This window comes from Biomphalaria glabrata, chromosome 18 (assembly GCF_947242115.1).
Source record: "Biomphalaria glabrata chromosome 18, xgBioGlab47.1, whole genome shotgun sequence".
In the NCBI taxonomy this organism is placed as follows: domain Eukaryota; kingdom Metazoa; phylum Mollusca; class Gastropoda; family Planorbidae; genus Biomphalaria; species Biomphalaria glabrata.
In genome coordinates, this window is record NC_074728.1 from 8829918 (window position 1) to 8854915 (window position 24998).

Below are 24998 nucleotides of genomic sequence, written 5' to 3' on the forward strand. Positions count from 1 at the left end.
TATTCTGGTGACATAGAATTAAATTGATTTATTATAGTACACGTCACTGCTCGTTTTTTTTTTCTGTGTTTATTTATTAAAGGGAAACTTGGTTTATGACTTTTTCAAAGATATTTACATAAAGGAAAAAAAAAACGGATTTACGTTCCTAATATATAATTGACAACTTCAGATTTATAGAATTATTTCTTTTTTTTAAAGATGTTTTAATTTACAAGGGAGAGAAACAAAATTAAGAAATAAAATACAAAATACTCTCTTCATTTATTTTTTTTTTTTTTTTGCAGCCATCGAAAGGGAAAAAGCCGATATATGTTTTGTGTTGTCTGTCTCGTTTAGATATCAAAATATACAAAAGCCAAACGATAAGCGCAGTATATAAAAATTAATATTTATAAAGGATGTTAGCAGTATACTGTCACGTCCCTAGTGACACCTCATTGTTTACAAAATGAGGACATTGTACCTATCTCAAATCAGGTCAGCGCACTCGCACTTTAATGCCAGAAAGACGCCGATTAAAACTTAGTTCAAGGCTACAGCAGGGAAACATAATTAACGTAGGTTAAATTTAAAAAACAATTAAAAGGAAAATTAAATGTAAGCGGGTCAAGGAGTCAAGGATGGGTATTGAGATGTCAAGGTTCTTTATTCTAAAGAAAGATATAAAAGGCGGAGTGTTAGCTTGAGAATAGAGAGAGCTAGAAAGTTAGACTTAGAAGTCGCTAAGTTTTAAAGTAAATATTTACTCATTTTATTTAACATTTCACTGAATCCTGTATCTGTTATATATATCTTTGTACATACATTTATTGTTTCAAGTTCAAGTTTTAAATAATTAAAACTCAAGAAAACATATCAGCACTTTGTTATGTCGTTGATTATTAAAGTGTTTGAGCTATAATCAAGGCACCTCCGAACCCACATGTCACAAGTTTATAGCATCAAGATCTTCAAGTCAAATAAACATAATAAACACGTGGCACATACAAGTCATTGTAATCTTTTGCTAGATCTTATGGTGTAATGTAGATATAGTTCTAGTGCCTTTTTACCTTTTTGGGTGGACCACTTCGGGGGCCGATTTTGAGTTTGTGTTTTCACACAAACTGTCTTTGTAACCTTGTTTGGTTACGTTTTTTTTTTAGAAAAAAAAAATAGTTTAGATTGTTCACAGAACAGTAGTTGCACTTCTCTACACGTACACACATGCAAAAACATATCATTTATACACACTCATTTTTTTTTATGTAGAGCACTTCTCAATCTGGGCATTACGAGAGTTAGATTACTGAAATTCCTGTTTTAAATAAATTATGTCATGATAGGCAACAATTTCGACAAAGTAAAATGTATTTATTTATGTGCGTATCAGTGTGTGTTTTAATGTTAGCTTGAGTGTGTATGTGTCTGGGTATGTTTGTGTGTTTTTTGTGTGTGTCTATGTGTGTGTGTCTTTGTGTGTGCCTGCATATGTGAGTGTGTGTCTATATATATATATGTGTGTGTCTGCATGTATATATATATATATATATATATATATATATGTATGAATTAAGCTTTGAGATAAATTAAAGGAAGCAAAGTCTGGGAACTGAAAAATCTGGTGAAGAAACATTGGCCCAGGTGAACGAGTAGAATGACCTGTGTAAGTGGATAGTTAAGCATTCAGGGGAGAGAAAGAGAGAAAGATAGAGAGAATGAGGAAGGAATAAAAACGGATGGACTAATAAAGAAAGACAAAAGAAAGATAAAAATAGAAAAAAGAGTGAGAGAGAATGAGAAAGGAAACGAGAGAGAGAGAAATACAATAACTTTTTTTACCTTTTGAATGAGGAGAGCCTTGGATCCTCCTTTGATGCAGTTCTCTTGAAGCTCATTGTGATTGCCAGTGTGGAATTTGCTGAAAATCGTAACGCTAAAGTAAGTACCAAATAGCAAACGTCATTCAGCAACACTTATCAGCACTGTCGTCAATACCACTTAGCAACACTTCCGTCAGCAACATTTAGCACCTTTTCCTACAGCACCACTTAGCAATATTTCCATCAGCAAGACTTAGCAATGCTTCATTTAGCACCACTTAGCAAAATTTCGTTTAGCACCATTTCCATTAGGATCACTAAGTAACATCCGTCAGGACCATTTAGCAACTCTTCCGTCGTTGCTAATAAACAACACTTCCATGAGTCTATAAATTGGATACTGATGCAAACTTAGGAGCGATAAGTAACTTTTATCAAAATGACGACTATCTAAAGTATTATTAAGACTTCATTTAAGAGCTAAAAAAGGTGTACGATAGACCATCAGTGTCTGCTATGATGGAGGTCCATTCCTTTTATGACTCGGGGATGTTTCAGAAACTGACAAGGCCGCCTTAGACCACTGCAACCTATGCGGCTGCAATGGGCCCCGTACTTTCATAGGCCTTGCGCTAATTCTAGGTGTAAATTATTAAAATAAACCATTTTAACATAACACTGTTCCCGCGCCCTCCTGATATTCAGGGAGCTCCTAGAAATCTCATGAAATAACAAAATATACGAAAAAGTCCTGGAAATCTGAAATTATTAAAATCTCCTGAAAACTCATAAAAATCTCCTTATAGACAAAGTTGTTGTTTGGGTGTATCATTCAATATGGTCAATGCCAATACTACTCGCGATTAAAAAAAAACGGCATTGTCAGTTTTTTTAAAATAAAATGTAATGCAAAGACGATTTTATTTTCTAATACAAAATCTTAATTTTCACTTATTATCCTTAAGCTTAACTTGACTGGGCCCCGCGCAATCCATTTCGAATAGGGCCTCGCAATTGTTAACACCGGCCCTGAATACTGATATGGGAGGGGGAGATGTTGAAACATCAAATCATGATCACTTCGTAGTAGATTTTAAAGGTACGCAGGTCGCAGAGGCTGATATAGAACTATTGTGTGATAAAACAAGTGAAGCGCTAGACACACCTATGCCAGAAAGCCAAATGGTATATAAAGTTTAATTAAGTAAAAAGTCCGACATACTCAGCGGTTAGTCAGGGTCATACCTTGAAGAAGCTGGCTCTTTGTCTTGTTTTTGACCAGTCCCTCGACCATTACTCTCAATGGAGCGTCTCAAGACGGTAGAAAGGTCGGATCCCTTTTTCATCGGGGGCTTTAACCTGTCCCCTGTTTAAAAAAAAATAAAACAATTGAGAGGACAAGCAATACAAAACAACTTAAAGGAAACATCTTGACATTTCAACCAGAATGCAGGACAAACATCAAAACACGTTTAAAACCAATATGAAAAATGTTAGAGAACTAAAGGGAAATAAAGTCCCAATTACTCTAATTACAGTTTAGGCGGTTTACACCCTGACAGAGCCTATGACCCAAACCTGTAGCGGCCGTTTCTTTGGATAGCTCAGCTGTGTCACGGAGGTCACGGCTGTGGTGAGACAGTAGATGTGCTGTGTGGGCTACATCGTTCCGACCATAGCTAATGCCCAGGCATTCATCGCATTTCTCTCAGATGATCCAGAGTCTTTTCAAGAAGAAAGAGTCCATAGCAGTGAACTTAATCTCCGAGCTAAGGTGTTCATATTTTTAAAAATATCATTGACATTGGATAGAGTGTCTTTGTGTTTATTACAATTAAGTAAAATCTCTTAGTGGTCAAGCAGGAAAGGTAGACATCTTAAAAAAAGATTTCCGTGCTACTTTTAAGCGCTCAGGTAATTCACATCAACTCAAAGTGAATTTCCGAAGTCTTAATCGGGATTTCAAACTCGTAAAGCCAAGGAAATTATTTCACGAGCCACGATCTATCACTTTAAATAGAAATATTCAAACTGAATTAGTAATGATCACATAGATTGTAGGCCTATGTTTGATGAAACATTAGTCATACAGATTGTAGATGTCTCATAATCTCATAATTTAAAAAAACTGAGCTGGGAAAACAGTGAAAATGTGGGAACCTAGGCTTGGAGATAAAGCGTTTATGAAAGTTATCCAAAATAACAATATACCCATTGCTATATCAACCGAGGAGATAATAACAACTGACCTCACGGGTACCTTCAAGGCCCTTAACATTCCTAGCAACATTCACGTTGCCTGTCAGAGGGCGGTACTGCTGCAGACCTGCCACATCACCAGAAATTTCTTCAGTGGAAACTGATAATAGGGACTACAATGAATTTTGTTTCTCTTTAACGGAACTCGACCCTGGCAGCGCCAGAGAATGAATACTCGTTCGTTTCTAACATAATAATAATAATAATTTAATTTAATTTAATTTATAGAGCGCTACTAACAAACGAAATGTAGGCTCAAGGCGCTGTGATAACAATAGGAGTATAAACACGACAGCTAAATTACCAAACTAAAAGAAATTAATAAAACTAAAATATTGGTCTCGCAGATTGTAGGCCTATGTGTGATTAATTAAACAATAACTAGTTGTTATGCACATGTATCTTGAGATGCCAATATAAAAAATAGTTTCCCCCCCTCCCCGAAAAAAAAAATTAATTAAAATACTGTACTTGTTTCGCTTTTTGCATCTTTAATTTATCTCATTTGTACTGCTCTTTAATTTGCTCTTTAATTTGCCTTTTTAAAGAAGAACTAACAAACAAACAGACATTAAAAAGACATTTAAAGTTCAGATTCATTAATTTAAACATGATCAATGTCCAACATTATACACAAATAAAAAACATAGTTGAAAGGAAAAGAACATTTTAATAATAAACATTGATGTTTGGAGACTTGCTCATTTAGCGTCGAATGGAATGAAAGGAAAGAAAAAAAAATCATACCAAATAAAATTCAATCGATTTTTTGAAACAAATGTAAAACATTGAAGAAAAAAAAAAAGAAATAATACAGAGCAAGAAGACTGCTGGGAAGCTGGGCGGAGCTAGACATCGATATCCCAGAGTTCCAGCTTCAAAGAGCTACGCTGTCATTGACTGAATAACAAAGAAACAACTTCCGGTTGTACAGATGCTAGACGCTGGCCTAGATAAATAAAACGGAAAAAAAAGGCTCACTTCTCTGGACAATTCTAAAGTAAAGTATTTTTTTTATGCCTAGCAATACACACACACATACATACATATACACACATCCTCAAACACACACTGAAACGTGTATGAACTCATGATCAGTTAGAGCGAAACATTCTTGTTTGCGTAGTTGAAGCCTTTTCCTCCAAGGCCTTCCTGTGATACTTTTAAAATTAAGCTGAAACGATAAAAAAAAATACCTGGGACCTCGTCCAAGCTTTCACCACCTTCAAATTCACCCTCATCTTCACCTTCACTCTCATGTTCACCTTCACCCTCATCTTCACCTTCACCCTCATCTTCACCTTCACTCTCATCTTCACCTTCACCCTCATCTTCACCCTCATCTTCACCTTCACTCTCATCTTCACCTTGACCTTCATCTTCACCTTCACTCTCATCTTCACCTTCACCCTCATCTTCACCTTCACCCTCATCTCCACCTTCACCCTCATCTTCACCTTCACCCTCATCTTCACCTTCACTCTCATCTTAACCTTCTTCCTCACCTTCACCCTCATCTTCACCTTCACCCTCATCTTCACCTAATCCTAAGTCTGATGAAGAGTTGGGGCACCACGTATGATCTGTCGACCGTCTTTTCTTTCCTCTCTGTCTTTTGCCTTATCTAGAATCTCTTTCTTTTATGTTGTTTTCCCATCGCTTTCTCTGTCTGCCTCCTGGTTATGTTACCTGTAGGAATGACTTCTTTAGCCCCTAAAGCTTTAAGAACTATTACTTATATGCTTGTAAAGAATGTAAAAAAAAGAGCATAATGGTATCAAAGGAAACTATTTAGTTTTTAAATATGTATATATTTAGGTCTAATTAAGTACAAAAATTGCCAAGGATATTAGTTCTGGTAATGGTAAATGACGGATTTAGAAACAGTATTAATACAGCTATCTGACCCGACGATGACCTGCTAACCACTGTCACAAAAAACGTAAACTTAAACTCTATGGCCACATCAAAAGGACATAAGAGCTCGTAAAACCTTGCGTCAGGGAACAGTACCAGGAAAAAGAGGATCAAAAAATTTAGAAAGGAAGAAAAAGAAAAATATGGAGAAATTTTAAAATAAACTAAAGATACATACAATGTCAAGGACGCCATACTGGAATATCACTTCTGCGAACTTGATACAAATTATTTGGTGGTATAATTGAAAGAGGAGGCGCGGTGGCTGAGCGGTAAAGCGCTTGACTTCCGAACCGGGGACCGGGGTTCGAATCCTGGTGAAAACTGGGATTTTTAATTTCGGGATCTTCGGGCGCCTCTGAGTCCACCCAGCTCTAATGGGTACCTGACATTAGTTAGGGAAAAGTAAAGGCGGTTGGTCGTTGTGCTGGCCACATGACACCCTCGTTAACAGTAGGCCACAGAAACAGATGCATCATCATCTGCCCTATAGACCACAAGGTCTGAAAGGGGAACTTTACTTTACTTTTTATAATTGAAAGAGCTTAGATTTTACAGAGCGCCCCTGATGTTAAACCTGGGTTTGCGTACTCATGTGAAACACTGAACTCATACTTAACCTGCGAAATGGAAGACATTGCCATTATATCTGGGCAGGTGACGTGTCACAACCTGGCAACTGGATGGTTCATATAGAGGAAATGAAGAGGCAATTAAGGACATACGATGAGATGTATCACATGGGACCGAGTTCAAGGCACTTGACTGGGATAGAAGAAAGCTTCTTTATTCTGTCTCTGTCCAAAACAACATTTCCTTAAAGGGGCCGATTTCCAAATGATGAATCTTTATGATTCGTCTCTTGTTAGGGCCCGAGACTCTATAAAAATAAGTAAACACTGTCAGAAACCCTTTAAAGTCTAATAAGGAATGTTGTCCCAATATTCGGATACTTTATTCATGTCCATATTTTCCCGGCTTTCTCTTTTCTTATGTCACTTCCGTTCAATACATCCATTCGCACCATTCTACATTCGCACCTTTCTACATTCGCACCATTCTACATTCGCACCACTCTGCACTCCAACCGTAACTTATATTTGGAAAATGAGAAGGCTGCGTCTCTACTCCCGAGTGCTTGAGGAAATTCGAGCCATCAGCAATGATTTTGTTGGACAAATGGGCGTCTGGAACTATCTCAGACAGAAATATTGCTTTAATCCAGTACGATGGAAGAGCGCTTTATCTTTGGCACAGTGTCTCAGGAGACAAAGTGCCAACTCTCCTGACAGTCACAAACCTGATACCTCTGTAGAGCATGTTAGAATCAATACGTTCAATCTTGATTTATATTTAAAAAAATGACAGTTTAAAATACAGGATCAAGACAAGACTCTCTTCTTTGTCTTTAGTTATATTTTTTTTTAAAAATCTGAAATACTATTTTTTACACAGTGACTAGAAGTAATACAACAATATTATAGTGTGTTTTTTTTTTCTTAGACACGAAGGCTGCGGATCAAATCTACCTTTGTTTCGCCACGAGGAACACAATGCCCTGGACTCCAGCAAAATAAAGTCCCCCTGGTGCGTGCGCAGTGACACTTCCGGTCAAGGGGTTGATGACGAGATTGAGTTCCATACTGATGTATTTCAAATGTGTAGGAAGGCTATTGTTCGACAGAGAACAGCATGTTAGCACTGACACCAGGGGCGTGTCATTATTCATTGTATAGTGAGGGGATATTTCAAAAATAATAAAACTACAATTTCTCAGGTCATTTGTATCTCCCTCCCCCCTCCTCCCAATAGTTAAAGTCATTAATATGATTTTATAATTTCACTTTAAAGGTAGGTCATGGCGCCCCAATAGGACGGAGGGAGAAGGGGCTCGCATCGGTTAACATTCCGGCTACTGGCACCTAAAATATGTTGCCCCCGACTATGATAAAATGGTAAAAAAAAATGATGAACTGGATTATGAGTAAAGAAATAATAATTGAACAATAAATTGGCTGACACGGTCATGTTGAAACGTGCCCATGCGGGGTATTTAAGGGTGCGGGGCTGTACAATTTTGTTTTTACTTAGTTTTTAATTTGTGTGAGGTATACGCGGGTTGCGGGTTATACGTGTATGCGGGGGTTATACACGCGAAAATACGGTACAGTACAGTATGACACCTTTAAAAATTACTGAACATTTAAGTGTGTTTTTTTTTTTAAAGAAACATCTAGCATGTAAAGGCTGTTAAGGGAATGGGAAATTGCTATTTAACTCTTTCTCTCCTGATTAACGACACCATCGTTGATTTGACATCATTAAATTAAATTAATATCTGTTTTTTATTAAAATTAATTTGTGTGAGCATGCATATTTCTATGATTCTTTACCAAAAATAATGTTTTCTGATAACAAACAAAAATGTTATTGAAGTTTATTCATAACAGGGTAGAATGTACAAATGTGGAAAATGAACAATTCTGACAGAGCATAGACAAATAATTACGGAGATAAAGAGTTAAGGGTTTAAAATGTTAGGCGGTGTCCTGCGATGCACGTCATATCCAAAAACTATTTGTAGGTATGTGACATTAAATACCACGTCTCCACTTCGCGGAAATTTGAATTTCGCGGGCGTTCTTGGAAAGCGAAAGTCAAAAGGAACACTGCATAACTATTCCTGCCGGTCTAAGGATGCCACAATAGAAAGGAGGACGTCTGGTAACCCTGTGCAAGATAAGATAAGATTAGATAGATATTTTTGTGTGCATAAATAACCAGTACCTATATATTTTAGAAACGATGAACTTTGCACCAGAGCGCTTGGCGGGAGAGTCTGACTCGTATGGAAGACCATGCCGTCACTTTTTCTATGGCTCACCGAGTTGAACATATTTTCTAAATCCGACGACACCATTGATTTGTAGGACGAGCCGGAAATGGCGAACTTCTTCAGGACCGGAAACGAGATGGAATGCTTGGGGCTGGACAGCAGACGTTGTTTCTCGTTGTAGCTGTCATTGAACGTGGGGCAAGGGATGACCTGTAGACATAGTAACAAACCCGTGACCACTGGGGTTTACATCATTGGGGAATAAAAGGCAAAACTAACAATTTTAGGAGCATTAATAAGTCATATGTAACGCCAGGGTTTGGTGGTAAAGAGGGAGGAGGACCACCTGAAGCTATTTTTTTTTATTTTTCATCCCAATGCGACATGACATTGCCAAGGCAATGATGTTTTTTCAATATCAGCGAAAAGTACAATAGCCTCAGTGGCGTATCTAGGGATTAGGGAGCCCGGAAGGCCTAACCTCTTTAGGAGCCCTTGCATTTTGATATTTGACATCCTGACATTAGATAAAGGGCGTAATATTTGATGATTAATGTAAAACAAATTTCCAACACTCATTTGGGGGACGCTTCAAGTGGGGGCCCGGGGGAGGTCTCAAATTTGGACCCCAATCCCCCCAAACTAGCTACGCCACTGAATAGCCTTCATGTATTGTTTCAACAAAACAGCCACTTGCACATTATGTTCACTGCGCTAAACAGTACTTATACATGCTCTTTAAAGATTCTGTCAGCTGTGTTCATGAACTTGCATAGGAGTGTCTTTGAGTAAATATTCCGCTACATAGGGGCCTACAAACTACTGGATTACTATGTCACACAAAATATTTGTCATATTGGGGGTGGGTGGGAGGGGCCCATCAACATATTCTTGAACCCGGGCCCACGAGTACTTTGCTACGCCACTGCCAAATGCATTCATATGTGGTAGATTAAACATATACATGTAATGATTATAATATAAATTTCCGGATCTAAACGTCAGTATTACTCCTAGTCACATGATGAATCGTTTTGAGAAGTCATATTCGACCTAGGTATGTTTGGTATCAAGGAAGACCTCGTTTTATACACATTCCTAAACTATCCGCAACTTCGAAGTATGCACCTTTGCTATGAATGGAAATCTGAGGTCATTAAGGGCGGTAATGGTATCTATTGATATTAAATTGGTAAAGAACTAATAAATTAGAAACTATAAACAAAGAATTAAGTATTTGAGTAATCCAGATTGAAATCATAAATAATTAGACATGCTGAAAATTCCTAGCCAGAATAAGAATATGAAAATTAATTTTTTAAAACATCAATCGTTAGGATATAACACATGATGGACAGGGCCTATTCCTATAGAATGACCACAATCACAGTGATTATTATCTTCATGTATATCTTCAATTGTATAGCAGCTCACTATGTATGTAAAAATTACCATTCCTCGTTCCATATGCTAGGACAAATGTGTAACAATGTTCCTTCTTCCCTGGTGCTATTAGAGCATGGAATGGGCTGTATGAGCCAGTCAGGAAAACCAGTGGTGACTTGGCAGAATTTAAGTCATTGGTTAACATGCATGACTAGATGCATGACGCGTAGGACGAAATCATCTTCTTTTTTGAAGGAACGTCTTTATTATATAAGATAGGAATGTGAAGCAAAACAATTTCTTCATTTTTTGTTTTTTAACAACCTTGACCTGTCCTACCACGTGCGTCCAACCCCGTGACAATATGAGATTTGTTTTGCTTATGCTAGTTAAAAGCTAACAAGCAATATATATATATATAAGGGGAAGAACTCCGCACTATTACACTATTAAACTATATCCCTCAAGAATGTATGTAGAAGTAAGGTGATTGAAATCTACTCGTTTAACCCTATCTGTTATACTGAAGTATTAATTAGTGGGATTTCGTGTCCAGACCTTTTTTTTGTGAAGAAGCTTTGTAAAATTTAGACTCTATTTGAGTAAACTTAAGTACCGTGAAAGGGAGATTTACTGATGAAGATACATTTTTATGGCATTGATTTAATAAGCAAGAAAACAATTGTTAACCCAATTATTTATTTAATTACAGAAACACATGTGCGTTATTTTAGAGATTTATATAAAAAATGTACACATGTTTTGGGTTATGTGTATGTGCGCACTGTATTAGTGTGAACTTTGGTGACTGATAGAAGTACATACGTTATCTGAATTACAAGAACAAGTGGATTTGAGTATATATGTTGAATATCCTAGTAATTCGTAGAAATATGGTCAGAAATAACAAGAGGTATTCATTCACGCATATAATAAGGTGAATTAGTGTTTAAATTTTGGTGCGAAAACTTTCTACATTAAGGAGTATTATTTTAATACGATTTATGGTGGAAATATCAATCAAGAAATGTTTATTTTGTTGATAAAAGAAGATTTTAAGCTTTTAAAAGTTTATATCAAGTGAATAAATACGCTAACAATGTGTTGTTTAGATTAGTTATCTAATGCTACACATAAACACAAATTTCCACATCAATTAAAAAAAGTTCGAAGTCAATGAGAAATGCAGTATATATTGCTTAAAATGGCTTAAATCAATCATCCAATTTGATTAAGTACGTGTGCAATAATACATCCGCTATTCAGTAATACCTTCCACTATCAAATCAATTAACTTCATGTTGTTTTTTTTTTAAATATTCAATTAAGGCAATAATGTGTGCGCTATGCCATCATATATTTGCTAATATGTGTTTAAAAAAAAAACCAGTTGCAACCAAATGTACCTTGTGCTTGGGCCCCCTCTGTGACATATATACGGCCGTCTGCACAGCGCCATGGGTCCCGCCTCCTGTTAGGGTGCCTATATTTGGGGAGCTCTGCTGAAACGATGTTCTGAAGCTGTCCGCTGACATGTCTTTGATCTCACTTGCAGGGCGAGGTTTGCGCCAGTTCTGTTTGAGACACAATCATAAAAGAAAATATTTAGAAAACACCTGCTAACACTTCGTGGGATTTAATCTGTAAGAATACAGACATTGATTATAATGTTGACTTTACATCATTGCTACAAGAGAATCCAAAACTAACATAGATGGATGTAATGAATTGGTCTCTTTTCCTCTGTCACTGAACTACTGTGGTTGAGCTCATTGAGTGTAATGGGAGGAGAGGCTTTGCGGAAGTTAAGGTCGGAACGATGTCATTCCCTGACCAGGTGGCTGACCTGTACGTGTTCTACCCTGGTCACTGAAATAAGTCAGCCCTTACCCTCTTTTGGGATGTACAGGATTTCTATCCTCTTCGATAGAGTCCAGAATGAAATCGGCGCCGTTAGCACACATGTCCAGATTGATCGCTGGAAAGGCTTTCATCCAGCGAACAGCCACGGAAAGGGAGCTCTTTACCTCTAGTCCTGGCTAGGAACGGCGTGGCGGGCTATTCGGACTGGGTCATCGGGATATTTTTGTTATACCCTCCTCACCCTGAGTAAGATAAAAAAAAAAGAAAGATTACTCAAGGAGCCCGGAATAGGCTTTGTTCGCTTCCCGTTCTTAGCCTATCTAGTTCTACCACTAGACGTTTCCACTAAGGCGCCAGGCTGAGGCAGCATGCCTTTGGAAGCATTTTATAGGAATTATACTTTTAGTGGTAGTAAAGAAACTGTGATGTAGCAGTGAACACTAGATGTTGTAGTAGTGAAATGCTAACTAGGTTACGACATTCGGCCTACCTCCCAAAGTGTTCAACACCTCTACAATGGGAAGTTGGCACTTCATCGAGAAAGATCGCTTCAATCGGACAGCTCTTGACTTAAGCTAATTATCAGAACGGGGTGATAATCCGGGCTTCAACTTGCTTAAGCAGATGTAATCGCAACGGCTTCAAAGGAGATTTCCTAACTAAAGGTCAACACGTCAGCAGGCCTAGCGTTAGTTTTGCAAAATAACTATATCTATTTCATTACAACTTATTACATCTTAAGTCGCTTGATGTGTCTATAGCAGTTAAAGCTGTTGTCTTTCATTCACCCACAGCAAAAGATGACCATATCATCATCTGTCCTATTGATTGCAAGTTCTGATAAAAGGTACATTACTTATAGTCGATCTAACATTGCTTTACTAATACGTGTCTTTAGTAAGTGAGATTTACCGTGTTTTGTCATCAGTGTCATTTGTATCCAAGCTGTCATATGCATAATTTGTGAGTGTGTTTGTGTGTGTGTGAGAGAGAGAAAGGGGGGGGATAGAAATAGAGGTAATGAGTTCGTACCATCTCTCTCTCAATGGGTGCAAATATACTTGACTTTAACAAATTCTTGATGTACCAATATTCAACAATTTTACGGCTTTGATTGAAATAGATGCGGAATAATTTTGACATGTACAAGCAAAAGAGAGTGCCGTGAGACTAAAAGAGACTTGAACCCACGCCTAAAGGATCAGAGTTTATTCAGATATGGATGGCTGCCTGGTCTTGTGGTACGCAATTCAGATTTTCGTCAAAAAGGTCCTCAACTCCTTGCGTCCTCCAGGATCTTTTGGCCTGGACGTAATTATCTTTAGTTCCAAAGAAACGTCAAGCAGATTTATAAAAAGATTTCAGCTTCGAACTTCATAATGATATCACAGAATGTTACAAGCTAAACAACTTTTTTTTCGGTAAGGCATTGGATTTTATATTGGACATACCGCTAATGGTTTGGGGAGTTGTTGTCCCCTCTAAACTTCCCACCAAATTTTGCTATCATTTTTTAACAAAAACTGACTTGGTTCTGGTAAAATTGATTTGAATCGAAGAGTCTCTCTAGAATTTTTCTCGCAGCCAACAAGGACCGTGTTTTGGAAAGCCTCAAATTAAAAACTCATTTCCACAGAGTCACGTGACCTCAGAACCAGTGGGTTACTACCACAAGTCAACACAAATCATTTCGTTGATGAGATCCCTGGAATCTTGGTGTCTGAGACTTTGACCTCTTCGTGTTTCTCTAACGACTTCTTGATGATAGTTTGATCACTTCTGAACCTGGCCCCCTCACCTACTCCACCAGAGATTGCCTTTTAGTTTTTTTTAGATTTCGTATTTAAACTACGCTAAATATAAATTGGGAGATTGAAATAATTTTGCATGCTGCATATGGTCAGTAAACCTATTTTAAAACTTCTTCTAATCGAATAACAAGAAGATGTCTACGCTAAAAGTGTAGTACAATAACAGTATGTATATATATATATATATATACCAGCCTCATTTTTGCAATATTTGTGTACACGAACCAGAGCCGGATTTAAGGGAGGGCAGTCTGGGAAGACAGAGAAATACATGGGGAGACAACATTTAGGCATAGACAGGCCTGTCATTGAATGAAATACATGGGAAGACAACATTTAGGAATAGACAGGCCTGTCATTGAATGAAATACATGGGATGACAACATTTAGGAATAGACAGGCCTGTCATTGAATGAAATACATGGGAAGACAACATTTAGGAATAGACAGGCCTGTCATTGAATGAAATACATGGGATGACAACATTTAGGAATAGACAGGCCTGTCATTGAATGAAATACATGGGAAGACAACATTTAGAAATAGACAGGCCTGTCATTGGATGAAATACATGGGATGACAACATTTAGGAATAGACAGGTCTGTCATTGAATGAAATACATGGGAAGACAACATTTAGGAATAGACAGGCCTGTCATTGAATGAAATACATGGGATGACAACATTTAGGAATAGACAGGCCTGTCATTGAATGAAATACATGGGAAGACAACATTTAGGAATAGACAGGCCTGTCATTGAATGAAATACATGGGAAGACAACATTTAGGAATAGACAGGCCTGTCATTGAATGAAATACATGGGAAGACAACATAGAGGGATAGACAGGCCTGTCATTGAATGAAATACATGGGATGACAACATTTAGGAATAGACAGGCCTGTCATTGAATGAAATACATGGGAAGACAACATAGAGGGATAGACAGGCCTGTCATTGAATGAAATACATGGGATGACAACATTTAGAAATAGACAGGTCTGTCATTGAATGAAATACATGGGAAGACAACATTTAGAAATAGACAGGTCTGTCATTGAATGAAATACATGGGAAGACAACATTTAGAAATAGACAGGTCTGTCATTGAATGAAATACATGGGAAGACAACATTTAGGAATAGACAGGTCTGTCATTGAATGAAATTCTATCGAAGGCAAAAGACAGAGGAATGGAGAATAACGGTCAAACAGATCTTGTATGTTGCCCCAACGGTTCAACAGATTATGGGATAGGTGAAGGTGAAGGCGAGGTTACTGCCTAGGGAGACTCCACAAGAAAGGGGCTCCCACGGCCCCACAATATAATAACAAATTATATTCCGAATTTCAGAAACTGTTACAATTATTTATATAAATCCTTTATTTTGCATTTTTACCGACAAAACTTTCAAATTTTATAGTTGGTAACACTTTCGTGCTTAAGAGTTGATGACAATATATACATGCAACTCAATTTTTTATTGATTCTTGTGCTGTCCAGTAAAAGAAATAATTTTGCAAAATTTTATCTTGATCCGAGACTGGATGAGTAATAACGTGTACAAACTTTTTACCAGACAGACAGACACACGGACAGACAGACAGAGTGAGTTGATATAAGCTTTGTAAAAACAAAGCTTCTCTAAGGGGAAGAGTCACAAAATCACTGATTTATTTCAATAGTGCATGAATAAGCTTCCTTTTTTATATATAACAAAATTAATTAATAACCGCTCATTGAATAATTAATTTTTTTTATTGATTTATAAATTGTCATCCACTATGAATAATTACTGTAATAGACACACTAAATCAACATGAGCTTCAATAAACACATTTATTTTATTAGTCTCTATTTATGTTCTTTACTCCAGCCACCTTTTACACACAGTCCTGACACACTGCTGTTCACTCAACCATGTACACTCAAGGTCCACAGGTCATTGTTTAAAACTTTTTTAGATTAACTGTTATTTCGGCAGTTGTGTTTATGTTTGTAATGTTGTTACAGCGCCTTGAGCCTACATTTTGTTTGTTAACAGCGCTTTATAAATAAAATTATTATTATTATTATTATTTCATACACAGGCACACACACTGCACTACCAGCCACTCAAAGCACATACACTTACTATCACAATTACCTAAAATTTTTCAACTTGATCAGAGAAACGGGAATTTAGGAAAAAAAAAACAATTACAAAATATAATAAGGGAATAGATCCATCAATACACCTAAACCTCAATTTGGAAAAACAAAATGAACTAATTTGTTATTATTGTTTTTATGAATTTATGTTTTGTAATAAATATTTGTTTAAAGTTTCAATACGACCCCAGATTGGGTGTGTGAGAAATAACGTTTATAATATTTGTACCAGACAGACAGACAGACAGACAAGGTTCGAGATAAGATTTGTGGTACACACTCGCGAGAGCCTCAATGATTAATGTTAATACTAATGAAGACCATCAACATATTTGGGCTGATTCATTTCAAAATTTGTAAAACTTTTTTTTTTTTATTTATCCAGCCGGACATTCGTTTTATTTTATTTTCTTCTCGTGTAAAGATTTATTATTATTCTTTTTTTATCATTGTTTGGCTTGGTTGTTTTTTTCAGCACTTTTTCGGATTAAAACTCCCCCTCTCTTTCCTTTCGTGTAATAAAAAAAACCCAAGTCTGGGTTTACTAGCATGAGTAATAGGATTGAAAAGCATAGCAGAATGTCACGAAATGGGGAACTTTGGTATTTCAACCATTTTACTTTGAGATTAAAGTCATGATATTGTTAAGTGTGTGTCTATAATATAAATATGTTTAAACTTCATTCAGTATCTATTTCAAATGATTAGAAAACAGACGAAATACGATCCAAATATATTTTTAAAAATCCTTTTTAAAGAGACAAAACTAATCTAAGAAAATGAACTCCGCACTTACAACTTTATATCTCAATAATGTAGAGGTTATTTCTTTTATTTAATATCCAAGATAGGTTTAATTATTACTTTTGTTTGTACAATAAATAATTGTGGAAAGTTTCCAATTAATCCGAGAATGGGTCTGGGAGAAATAACGTGTACAATTACCTAAGGGGACGAATCTCCACATTTTTAGCCAGATCACTTAATTTCTTTGTTGGTATCGAATCCTAAATTTGATTAACTAATTGGTCAATTGCTTGTATCGATTCATGTTTTGTTTGATACAATAGATGATTGTGTAAAGTTTCAACTTGATCCGAGAATGGGTGTAGGAGACATTTACGTGTACACAATTTGTACCAGACAGACTGAGTTGATATAAGGTTTGTAAAAATTATATCCGAAAGCAGAAGTATTTTGCTTTTCCTTTACGATTATTTATTGAAAGTTATTATTCTGGACAGCGATTGTTGTAATTATATTGTTGTAACCCTGCCTTGCACCAGTGCTTGAGATGCGCACTAGCGCATTAGTGAACGTAAATAGGAAGACACTAGATTCTCTATCTCTTCCTTACAAATTACGATCAAATTTTAATACACAGTAGCTATCACGTGACAGTTTTTTTTTTCATTGTTTTATCAATATTATCACGTGACTTTATGTTGTTTGTTTACGATTGGTGAATGAGGTCCATTGTTGAGATTGAGAACACACTATACATTCAGTTGTGATCTCAAACTCAGTTTTCCAAAGACGAATTTATAAAACAAATATGGTCTAGTGACTCTAATCCAAAGTGCTAAAGTTCTTGCGCATTAAATTTTTAAGCACAATTTTTTTTTATACTAATTAAAGCCTTTGCTATGTTCATGTTCTAACAATGAAAATGTATCGTGGATATCTGATATATACATTTTGATAGCAATATTATAACATTAGCTAAAACACATTTACCTTGGTCTACGGACGAAGCAAAAAATCCCTAGATCTTATAACTGATGTTAACGAATTGAATCGATCTAAAGCCCTCTAAGGCTAGCACAATTTCATCCGAGAATGGGAGAGATAACGGGTAACTACCTAAAGGTACAAAAGCCCAATTATTTAAACATATCTCTGAATACTTAAGGATTAATTTCCCATGTTGGTAACTAAACAAAATCATTAATCACCAGTAATTGATTGACTGATTGGTCAAATTTATTTTATTGATTCGTATAGTGTCTTCGTCAATGAATAATTGTGCAAAGTTTTTACTGGATCCGAGAATGGGAGTTGGAGATATAATGTGTTCAAGCTCAAACATTTGACCAGACAGACAGAGTGAGTTGATATAAGCTAAATAAAACATAAAAGGTTACAAAAGATAGTGGAAATACAAACTCGGAATCAGCCCCCGAATAGGTCCGCTCAGGTAGATAAAAAGGCAGGTCTCAATATCTCCAGCAAGAATATCAGAAACTGTGAACTACAAACTATCAACACCACAACCCTATCTCTGACAATGTAAAAAGAATAGACATGTACATGTCGAAAGTTTTGCCAATATGATTGTTGTTGTTAGTCATACTGACGACATGATAATACAAGGTACACAGATTTATTACTATTATTATTACTATTACATTGTTAATATTAATATGTATCTAAACGGGACAGACGGACAGACAGACAGACCACACATAAACTAATAGTGGCTATTCCCCTTTCAGTGGCCGCTAAAAAGGAATGCACGCCATATCCTGGAACTGAGCCTTAGAGTCTTTTATAACAAAACCGCACACTGCTCTAGCATGTGGTAATCTCGTCTTGACGCGTCCCTCCAAGCTTCTATACAAAATGTAATATGATCTTCCACAGAACTGACAGTAAAATATTGCTGAGCCAAAACTTCAAACCAAAAGTCGATATTGAATTCGACTTAAAAATATTTTTTAAACTCTTTTTTACCCTCGTCCTGACGGCTACGTTGTTTTCGGTCATGTGACAATCTCATTAACTCGTGCAGTGTTATTTTATGATAGAGAGGAATTTAACTGTATTATTTTCAGGATAGTGTTTTTTTTTCTACACAGAATAAACAATAGTAACATATGATGACAGAGGCTTCTTTTAAGATGATAGAAATGTATTTTCTTTTCTTTAATAAGGCAAGATATTCTCTTCAGACCTTGCAATCTATGGTGGCAGATGTGATGGATGTTTATCCAACTGAAGATGATTGTTAGGTTTCAATCAATTACTCAGCAAGTGTTTGGGTTTCTTGTTCGGGTGTATTCATCGTAGTTGAACAACAGCACATAATCAACACACATCGATTTTAAGTAGTGAAAAGATGTTGTCAACACTGATGAACAATGAATAATAAGTTTAATCCGATAAAAGGCCACAGTCAGAGTCTCTGTCAAATAAAACACGTCATTACCCTGGAGAATTCTATCGCTAACTGATTTTCCAGTCTATAACCCAAAATATCCCAAGCGTCATTAGTCCCGTTCAATATACGTCTTCTATGGGGCGTCTCTAACTAACTAATAATATAAACTAGGTGCCTAACACAGATGATTCTACGGCCGATGGCGAAGGAGAGTATCACGTGACCATCCCAACGACCAGCTACATTTATTTCCCAACGTATGTTTAATATCTGTTTAAGTTGCCTACCTTGCAGCTATCCCCAATTTTGGGCAAGGTTTCGGGAGTCAACCCTGGGAAAAATCAGGGACCGGCGACCCTTAGGCAGTTTGCAGCACAAAGTGCTACACCCTGTCATGCCTCCGATGCCGCTGACTCCAAATGTATCGGCACTTGCCACTCCTTTTGATACAACAGCTGCATGGATGGGGTGGGGGAAAGACTGCTGAGTGGACGACATCGTCTCGACCACACGTAATGCCCAGGCATTCATCTCATTTACTTGAGATGATCCACAGTCGCTTCACGACCACATAAAAGTTAAGTGAACTCAAGGGCGTCATAACAAACCAGAAGCTAAATATCCCAAGATATACCTAACCCTAACCCTTACCTTTCGGTATGAAAGCCAAGAGCTTTAGCAATCAAGCCATTTCTTCCCTATTTTTTTAAGGTAAGTTAAAAAAAAACCTCAAATGAAGACCGAAAAATAAACCCACACTATGGCAATATATGAGCATTGACAGTCAAGTGTTTTATTGCCAAAATACACTATATTATTTGAAATATCGCACATGTACAAGGTATCATATACAAAGATCGCATCACAACCGAGGAGATTAGAAACAGGTCACAGCGGCTATTGGTCCCCACTATGACCTTTTACCATTGTCAATAACGCAAGCTATAGCTTTATGGCCTTATCACAAGGTTCTTAGGGCTCGAAAAGATCTTCTTTTAGGAAACAGAAACAAGAAAAAGAAGGCAAAGTGATGTGAAGACGACATCAAAGAGTGGACGAACCTGCTGTTTAAAGAGACTCTATTCAAGGCTAAAGACAAATGGAAAAAGACTAGATAGATTATGTGTGACGTCCCAACGGTTCAACAGACACCGAGGGGACGTTTTAGGTTAGAACGCAAAAGGCTTTGCCCAGAATGGTGTGTTTAGTTGTACCTTGATCAAATTAGTCTTAGGCTTAGATTTAACAATGTCTTAACGAGTTAGATAGAGAGACAGACAGACAGACAGACAGATAGATAGATAGATAGATAGATAAATAGACAGACAGACAGACAGACAGACAGATAGTTAAATAGATAGATAGATAGATAGATAGATAGATAGATAGATAGATAGATAGATAGATAGATAGATAGATAGATAGATAGATAGATAGATAGATAGATAGATAGATAGATAGATAGATAGATAGATAGATAAACCGACAGATAGACAGACGGACGAACGGATGGATGGACGGACGGACAAACAGACAGACAAACGGACGGACGGACAGAGAGACAGATAGACAGACAGACTGATGGACAGACAGACAGATAGATAGATAGATAGATAGATAGATAGATAGATAGATAGATAGATAGATAGATAGATAGATAGATAGACAGACAGACAGACAGACAGACAGACAGACAGACAGACAGACAGACAGACAGACAGACAGATAGATAGATAGATAGATAGATAGATAGATAGATAGATAGATAGATAGATAGACAGACAGACAGACAGATAGATAGATAGATAGATAGATAGATAGATAGATAGATAGATAGATAGATAGATAGATAGATAGATAGATTGATAGATAGATAGATATATTGATAGATAGATAGATAGATAGATAGATAGATAGATAGATAGATAGATAAATAGACAGACAGACAGACAGACAGACAGATAGATAGATAGATAGATAGATAGATAGATAGATAGATAGATAGATAGATAGATAGATAGACAGACTGACAGACAGACAGACAGATAGAATGATAGATAGATAGATAGATAGATAGATAGATAGATAGATAGATAGATAGATAGATAGATAGATAGATAGATAGAAAGATAGAAAGTTAGATAGATAGATAGATAGATAGATAAAGAGTTCTCCTTTCACCCTGAACTCGTTGGGTCGTGTGTTGTCTAGCGACTCATATGAAGTCATTACTCTGAATGAAATTCAAGCCGTTACAAATAGAGCGAAAATAGAATTCATGATAGAGAAAAAGCCACAGAACCAAATAGAAAAAAAAAAGGCTTCACGGGACTTAACTCTCATGACCCACCGCGTCTGTAACAGAATTTCTCTTCCCTTGGAAGTCGGCACGGAGACGGGAGAAGTCAAAGAAATGGCGTCGGTCGATTTCTCATCATATCTTGCTGGATAATCTCATTGAACTAGCCAACTAGGTTTCCGCAACATAAACACACACGCTGGCACAGACAAAACTTAACATCATACTACAGACTTGAGACTTAAAACTCAATTTTCTCGGAGATATCCATGTAGCCTCTATGAAATTGAGAAAGTCTGAGCAGATAGAACCTCGGTAATTTCATACTGGGTGGAATTATTAAGAGGGTTACTTTTCGTTATTTTTCAGTTCAGAAATTCTGTATAAAAATAAAATGTATTACAGTGAATGCTGAAAGAAATTGGAGATAAATTACTATGAAATTGTGTGGCCAGGAAATAGACTATCGTGTTTTTGTCAGTCTGAGGTTACATATTACTGGAAAAGATTTCCCTTTTCATCATAGGTCTATAAATAAATTTTTTTACTGTAACTCACTTCTCAGTTTGAACAATTATAGAAACAGTAACTATGATATGGAGGCGCGAGCGGTAAAGCGTTTGACTTCCAAACCGAGGGTTCCAGGGTTCGAATCCTGGGATTTTTTTTACTTCAAGATCTTCGCACTCTCCTGGGTCCACCCAGTTTTAATGCGTACCTGGCATTAGTTGGTGAAAAGTAAAGGCGGTTGGTCGTTGTGCTGGCCACATGACACCCTCGTTAACCGTGGGACACAGAAACAGATGACCTTTACATCATCTGCCTTATAGACCACAAAGTCTGAAAAAGGGAAACTTTAATGTTTGCTTGTACTATGATATGGGCTTGTTATAAATACATAGTATTGAAATGTGGATTTTTTTTTTAGGCAGATAAACTAAAGAAATAAAAAATAATGACACATTATTATAATCTCAAAATGAGCCATAAACTCGATGTCAAGCTTTGAACCCTACTATAACGATAACACTAGTCCTAACCTTTCACTGAACCTTAACATTACAAGCCTTAAATCAAACCTACACTGAACCTAAACATTGTAAACCTTAAATCAAAGTCTAATAATATTACTAATTCAGCGACAATGTAGAGGGGTAAACGTTATATGTCTCAAACCGTCACCAATCGTTATAAGAATACCCGAACACTGACCAGCAGTACAGACCTGTGACGTGGCAACGAGCTATTGGTCTAAACTGCCCACAGGTTGTGACGTTGCAGGTCAGTGTTGAGGCCTTCTGTAACGCTTGGTCTCGCTCAAACACATTGAAGTCGCAACACCTGTCCAAACGTGTTCTTTACCTTAAAGTAATACGCTGTCATCCACAACCTTGACTTTGATCTAAGGCCGTAGAGGAGACCCTTCCAGGGGCGGAATGGCTCTATAGGCATTCGGGCAAATGCCCCGTGGGACGGTATCCAAATGGGCAGGTAGGACCACAGTAATCATCTTTTTATTAATCACGTCTGTATTTTATAAGATAAGGGCCGCATGGATGCCACTATTGCAAGTATTAAATTGTGAAATATTTTTTAGTATTCCTTTTTAAGAGGGGCCCTCTGAGCGAAGTATTTTTTTAAAAATCTTTTACATACTCTACTAGAGCCTACTAATTTTATCTAACGCATTTTCCGAAATACTGTAATAGCCTACATCCGTAGACAGTGCTACTAGCAGGCTTCATCCTTTTAGGGCCTACACACTTCGCGATTAAAAAAAGCAAACTATTCCTGTATTCCTTGTAAGGATGTAGTGTTCACGGTATTCATGTGAACAGTTATTGATACATTATTAAACTTACTGACTTTGAGGACCTAGAATTGGATGTCCATCATATAATATACAATTTATGGGCCGAATGGTATAGAAATGCCAGGGCCGATTTTGACACCCAATCCACCTCTGATACCTTCCATTCCTTTGGGCACCTTAACCACTTGGGGAGTAGGGGAAATGATATGTGGGCGACAACATTCCGACCATAACTAATGCCGAGGATATTACTTTTGTTTTGGACAAAAAGGTGACCAGCTAACTCTTAGACCACAGCTGATTATCTTACTCTAAAGGCTAGAATTGAAATTAAGTGATAGACCAATAGAGTAGAGGGAGACAAGAACAGAAGAACTACTCTATTGCAAACGTAAGGAGTAAGACTGCCCGATGTCGATTCACGTTTAATATACTATACCAACCTGATTAGCTCTGGAGGTTTGACCACCAGAGTCAGAAGCCGGAGAGGACGAGCCACTCCTGAAGCTCTCCAACGTGGTACTTCGCCTGTTCACTCCTGGAGGGGGCGGCCCGATGCTGTTGGCCTGGGACAGGAAGCTGTCGCTTAGAGACAGCTCGAAGCTGTTTGTCGGCGACGTCACCCTGCCGAGGTCGTCATTGAGAATGCCAGAGTTGTTCTTCTTGATTTGGGACTTTCTGTCATCGTGCATACTCTCCATTGGGTCACTTCTGAAAATAACAAAGGTTAAAGGTCAAGCTATTACGCTAAGACTTAGACTATTTTCATATTTTCAATTCACACTCTTTTTTTTCTTTCACTAAATTAAATTCCTCATTTCTGACCTACTTAATGCAAGAAAGGGAAAAAAATGGGGTGGGGGTGAGTATGTTTTTGCGATCACTATTTTAAGGTCATTTGCAACCAGTGTTCGGTTAGTACAACTAGGCTAGATCGGTGTATTGCATATCATATAACTAGTATGCTGGCCTTCATCTCTTAGACGTAAGAGCCTTTTTCATGTAACTGTATTCTGGAGATGGTAGTTTAACCAGTTATTTTCACTTTCTTCGGTTTTCTTCCAGAACACTAAAGTGCCCCTTTCGGACTTTGCGGTCTATAGGGCGGATGATGTAAAGTAATCTGATTCAAATCCTTATCTGTTTATCAGTAAGATTGAGACAATAATACTATGTAACATTCATGGGGAAAGTATTTCACTATCCGGGAGTTTTCGAAAAACAAACACCATTATCCACAGTTATGTCCTCTTTGTTTGCATTTCGATTTTTTTTTAAACTTTGGTTTACATTATGCAATGAGTGGCGTAGCTAAGGTAGATGGATAGGGGGGGGGTCGAATTTGAGAATCCCCCACTTGACGGGGTTCCCAAATGAGTGTCTGAAATGTGTTTTTACATTAAACATTACACCATTATCTCATACCATGATGTCGAAAGTCAAAATTCAGGGGCCCCCTAAAAAGGTAAAGCGACCCAAATCCCTAGGTAGGCCATTTTCTGCAATACAATACTGTAGTATCGAAAAAGAAGAGAATCCAATAGGGAGAAAGTGTGGAGGCGATATAAGACAAACGTAAGGGAAAAAAACAACCAGGAACATTAGGAAAGATTCTGAGACATACTGAATTATGTCAAGGACAAATAGTGTCAGATCACTAACAAGCAAACAAGCTTGAAAGTTGTATTTAGCAGTG

The 24998-nt window shown here is 37.1% G+C and overlaps 1 protein-coding gene across 1 annotated transcript in view; it reads right to left on the minus strand.

The window, feature by feature from the left end:
* The window catches only part of LOC106077982 (potassium voltage-gated channel subfamily H member 6-like), a 383405-nt gene that overhangs the window by 233415 nt on the left and 124992 nt on the right, over window positions 1–24998 (minus strand). The window contains exons 2-6 of the mRNA XM_056016650.1: window positions 23746–24013; window positions 11610–11777; window positions 8769–9027; window positions 3051–3171; window positions 1825–1903 (exon numbers count right to left, since the gene is read on the minus strand). Of these exons, the coding sequence (XP_055872625.1) occupies window positions 1825–1903; window positions 3051–3171; window positions 8769–9027; window positions 11610–11777; window positions 23746–24003 (885 nt within the window). The 5' untranslated portion in view covers window positions 24004–24013. The remainder of the gene's footprint in view (window positions 1–1824; window positions 1904–3050; window positions 3172–8768; window positions 9028–11609; window positions 11778–23745; window positions 24014–24998) is intronic.